Below are 4867 nucleotides of genomic sequence, written 5' to 3' on the forward strand. Positions count from 1 at the left end.
AATAAAAGCTCAAGATGACAAAGCTTATATGGTAAGCCTCGTTTATCGTATAAATTCATACTATTGAATCATATTAATTATAATATTTTTGTTAATTATAATTCGTCTAAATATGATTTCTGGGTTTATTTAATGTTTTTCAATGACTAAATATGACACTTGTTATACTCGTAAAATTAGATTCGTATCTTTGTATGTGGTTATATATTTATGTATTTTGAGCTGCATAAGTATGACTCGTATTAAGTATAATATTTACATGCATGAAAATTGACTTTGCACTTACGTATGTATATATGTACATATGTATAGTTTAAGTATTTAATTACACCTAACATTTAAACAAGCTAAGGTTAAATAGTTACGATTTTTTTCGTTTAGGTGTTAAATGTACATAATCAATATGAAACATGTGTGAGGTCTTTTGTGCCATGCGCTGAATTTCGAAGGATTCGAGAGGCGCTCACTATTTGATTTTATTTTTTGTAATCATTTAATCTTGAGGAACTTGTATACCATACACTTGAATGAACAAAGAAAATTACACAATATTTTGTTGCATTTGTTTGACTTTAAAACGTCTGAACTAAGGATGCATCGAAAAGTTTGATTACCACTCGATGATTTGAACAAAAGATTGCACTAAAATTAGTATGCAGTGTAATTTCGTATTTCTGACTATATGCACAGGCTAAAGTATGTACAAAGAGAAGATTTTATATTTAGTATTTATGATTGTATATTTAGTATTTACACTTAAATTGTATTTCTTCAAATGCTCGAAAATCGTTTTTTTCCTATGCCCATATCCACATAAAATATACATCAAAATCACTTTATGTATAACTTTGTTTTTCCTTTTCGATATTTTTGTCTAATTTTTGTATATAAATTCAGTTGAATTGTACGATTGCTAAATTGTTGTACATATACTTACGTACATACATATGTATATACGGTTAAGCTCACAACAATTTTGATACAAAGAGGTATTGGAGGTATTTGGTTATAGCATTTTTCCTGTTTACTTGGTTCAAGACTTACGATTAGAAACTGTATATTTTCACATTTGAAATATGATCGATTACATTTTAACATTATAGGTATCGTTTGTGTATTGAGCTTTGCGTATATCAAATATGTCTTGGGAACATATTTTGTTGGTTTTCAGGGCCTCAAAATTAAAAGTTATTATTAATATGGAAGAGTGTAGAAGTTGTGTGTTACGGTTATTTATTGCTGTAGACCATTTGCCTTTACACAAAGAAAAATAATAAAGTAAACAAAAATTATAATTTTGGAAATTAATTTATTTTTCCCTTGCATTCAGCAACATTTCAACTAAACATGATTTTGAATAGGAAGATAAAAGATAATATTATATTTTCGGTTGTGATAAAAAGTTTCATGCAATAAAATATTAGGAGCTAATCAGTTAAATTAGGTTTCTTAAATATTTATGGCAAACAAAACAAATAGCGTACAAGTAATTTTGTTTCTATTGTTAACTTAAAGTTAATTTTGATTTAATGTTGATTGGCATTGCGTTCTTTAAGAATTCTTTAAAATATAATTATTAGTCTATTAACCATTTGATAGATTTTATGTTCTCAGTGAGAGTAAAATAGTATTTTTGGAGCGCTGTATAATTTACAATTGGCAGCTGCATTTGCTGGGTATATACAAATTTTACTGAGTTGAAAATTAACTAAAACTCGTGAGTTAACGTAAGTTAGGTGTTAAAAATGGCACAACATGTTCGATTCACTTTGGTGGGTTTTGGCAGGGATAAGCATTTGGCAGGCTTAACTAATTTTGTACAACTTATGTGTTTGTTGAATTTATGTGCAATTATTTCGCTAAAATATCTATATTTTCTTTAGTTTCTTGTACTTCGCATTAAATTCCTGTTTCAAAAGAAGTTTAATTTCCGTCTGGAAACTTAATTTTTTTTAATTTAGTGTGGATTTTTGCCGGTCAACTTCATCTAATGAAGGCTGATAAAGGCTATGTACAATTTAGAATATGACTGATTTAGTGCTGACGCAGATATAGAGCAGCAGCATCGTCCAAATCGTCCAATTCAATATCTTCATTTTGTTCTTGTGATTCATTGGAGCGGGGCGAGTGCATGCTGAGGTCCTCAGGTTCGGTTTGTTCGGGCATTTCACTGCGTACATGCATTATTTGGGGAGGAGGTAGACGAAATACACGACGTATATCTTGAGCCTTTCGACGTGCCATGCTACTGCTGCAGTGACCATCTACTGAGCTGGCACCATCCTCAGACAAATCCAAAGGAGCCTCGTCCTCCAAAGAACCTTTTTCGAGATCAACTGACCCATCAGAGCCTCCATAGCTTGTACACATAGCTGCAAATTTATTTTCGGATGGCTCTAGAGACATGGAAGTGACTGCCATGGGAAAGTCTCCACTCATTGCAGGTGACAGGGCCGGTGTGGGTGGCGAATGAATGCCACACTTGTGATTCATCAGATGGTGACGCCGACGGAATTTCATATGGCAACGGTCGCACTCAAAGGGCTTCTCGCCATTGTGGACCAGCATATGAGACTTCAGCTGATTGGAGTCACTGAATTTACCGTCGCATATTTCGCAAGTATACGGACGCTCGCCAGTGTGAACGCGCAAATGACGCCTAAGATTGGCCACCTGCACGAATTGCCGATCGCAGTGGGAGCAATGATATGGCTTCTCTCCTGTGTGTAGACGCATGTGAGTCTTCAGATGATGGTCCCGGGTAAAGCGCTTGTGGCACTCTGGGCATTCGAAAGGCTTTTCGCCAGTGTGTGTACGTTCGTGGTTCTGCAGGACGTGCTTGTAACCAAAACTGCGTGAGCAGATCTTACAGGTGAAGCTCTTGTCGCGTGAAGGATCTTTGGATGCGACACCAGTAACTCCCGCACTGACGTTTCCCACCTCGTGTGTAGAGTTGGGCGAGCTTCCGCTGGAAGGTGGAGAAATGGGTCCACCCGGAGTGTGATAGAGATCATTCACGCTCATGGTTATTTCGGTCTGAAACTCCTTCTTTACCGATAATTTGCGAGACTTCTTTACAGGCTCACGGTGCTGTGGTGTGCTGCTGGGAGAGGTCAATGGGTGCTTGCCACTGCCACCCAAAGGTGTAGTAGACACGGGCGAGTGAGGACTGGCGGGCGGTGAGTGCAAATGCGTTCCCTGGGGTGGCATTTGCGACTGCTGGGCAGCCCAAGCTCCAAACAAAGCCGCCGGGTTGTGTGGAAACAGTGTGGTGGCCAATGTACTCATTGGAAGCTGGGCCATAAATGCAGCCGCCTGTCGGTTAGCGGCGAGCAGTTGGGTGGGTGATAGCATGCCAAAGGCTGATGCAGCAGCCGCCTGTTGTAGACCCATTCCCGGGTACATGGCAGCGGCGCTACTGGCTGATGTGTTGGCCGACATGGGAGGCGATAGTGACATGGAACGGTCTACAGCGACCTCCTCCCGTTTGATTCCCGCTAAAGCAGCAGCTAGGCCTGAAAAACAAAACAAAACAAGAAAGTTAGTAAAATATTTGTATTTTTTTATACGTAATATTTTACATTAAAATCAGACAGGGATGGAAACGTCATAACAAGAGCCAGAGATGCTTTTGCTAAGAGAGAAATTTCTTAAGAGAAATACAACATCACATATGTATGTATGTTCATGTGTGAGAGTGTTGCTCATGGTTTTGCTCTCTTCATTGCTCTTTGTCTTGTGATATCAGCCCTTTGTTTTGACGGGCGCCTTGCAATAACGAGTTAAGTGCCGGTTTCTTTCTGTCCAAACTTGTAAACAATACATATTTGCTCAAGATGAATGTGAGGGAATATGTGAGTGACTAGGCTTTAATGGGTGTGGAGATGTAAAAATGGCGTTTAACATTAAGATGAACACATTGGGTCGTCGTTATCTCAAAGCTATGTTAAAGAGCAAGCTTTCATATTGCTACAGATCTAACTTATAGTTTACTTATGTGAAAGTTTCGAATGTTGAATGATAACTCTCCTTGCTGGTGTTTGGGAAAAGATACTTACTTCGTGTCTGTGCGTCCTGTAGCATTGAAATAGCCATTAATCTGTGTTCGTTTCTGTGTTTTTTTGTGCTTTTTGTTTTTGTCTCGCTTTGAGCAAAAACCAACTGTAATTTTACTTGATAACTTTTTAGTTAAATCAGTGTAAACACACAATTTTCATTTAAGCAAAGTTTTCTGCACTTTTGCTGGGATATGCTTTTCTTTTAGTTTCACGCACTTTTTGTACTTTGAGGTAGAGTGTTATGTTTCTTCATATGTTTATAAAAGTTCGCCGATTATACAAAATGAGGTAGATTGTAGTATATTTCAGTTATTTTATTACTTTCTCTGCAATAGTATTTGCCTTGAGGTATTTGGTTTGTTGCGCGTCTTTTATTTTTTTCTTTGAAGACACAAAAATTCTTAGATGTTGACGTGAGGAGACTTCGCTGAGGAATGATATAGGGGAGCTACTGAACACGTTTTATATATCTGGAAGTATCCTTTGCTGACGAATCCTTTTCGAAGCAACAAATTTGCGTGTGTGTGAGTTGATGGGGTGTTCTTCCTTTATAGAGGAATTATGTTGTTCCTCTCACGACCAAACCAAAATCACGAATGATACAAATTCGCTGCGTGCGCTAACTATAAGTACGCTCTGTTCCGTTTTGACATCGCCCTCCCTCACGCATACACTCGCCAACGTAGAGCACACACACGCTCACTTTGCTCTCCCGTTCTCACACACACCAGCGCAAATAAGCAAGTAGGGAAGGAATTGAAACGACGGCGAAAAACGAACCGAGTACCGAAGAGGTAGAGTGAAATACT

The 4867-nt window shown here is 38.1% G+C and overlaps 1 protein-coding gene across 1 annotated transcript; it reads right to left on the reverse strand.

The window, feature by feature from the left end:
* Positions 1–1838: 1838 nt before the first annotated feature.
* Positions 1839–4643, reverse strand: LOC117591862 (protein krueppel). The gene is made up of 2 exons (XM_034285231.1): positions 4059–4643; positions 1839–3515 (listed from the first exon to the last, which is right to left on the reverse strand). Exons 1-2 carry the CDS (start codon positions 4093–4095, stop codon positions 2035–2037), a joined length of 1518 nt encoding a protein of 505 aa, XP_034141122.1. The 5' UTR covers positions 4096–4643; the 3' UTR covers positions 1839–2034.
* Positions 4644–4867: the final 224 nt, after the last annotated feature.

The sequence above is a fragment of the Drosophila guanche genome, unplaced genomic scaffold (genome assembly GCF_900245975.1).
Source record: "Drosophila guanche unplaced genomic scaffold, DGUA_6, whole genome shotgun sequence".
NCBI classification, from domain to species: Eukaryota; Metazoa; Arthropoda; class Insecta; order Diptera; family Drosophilidae; genus Drosophila; species Drosophila guanche.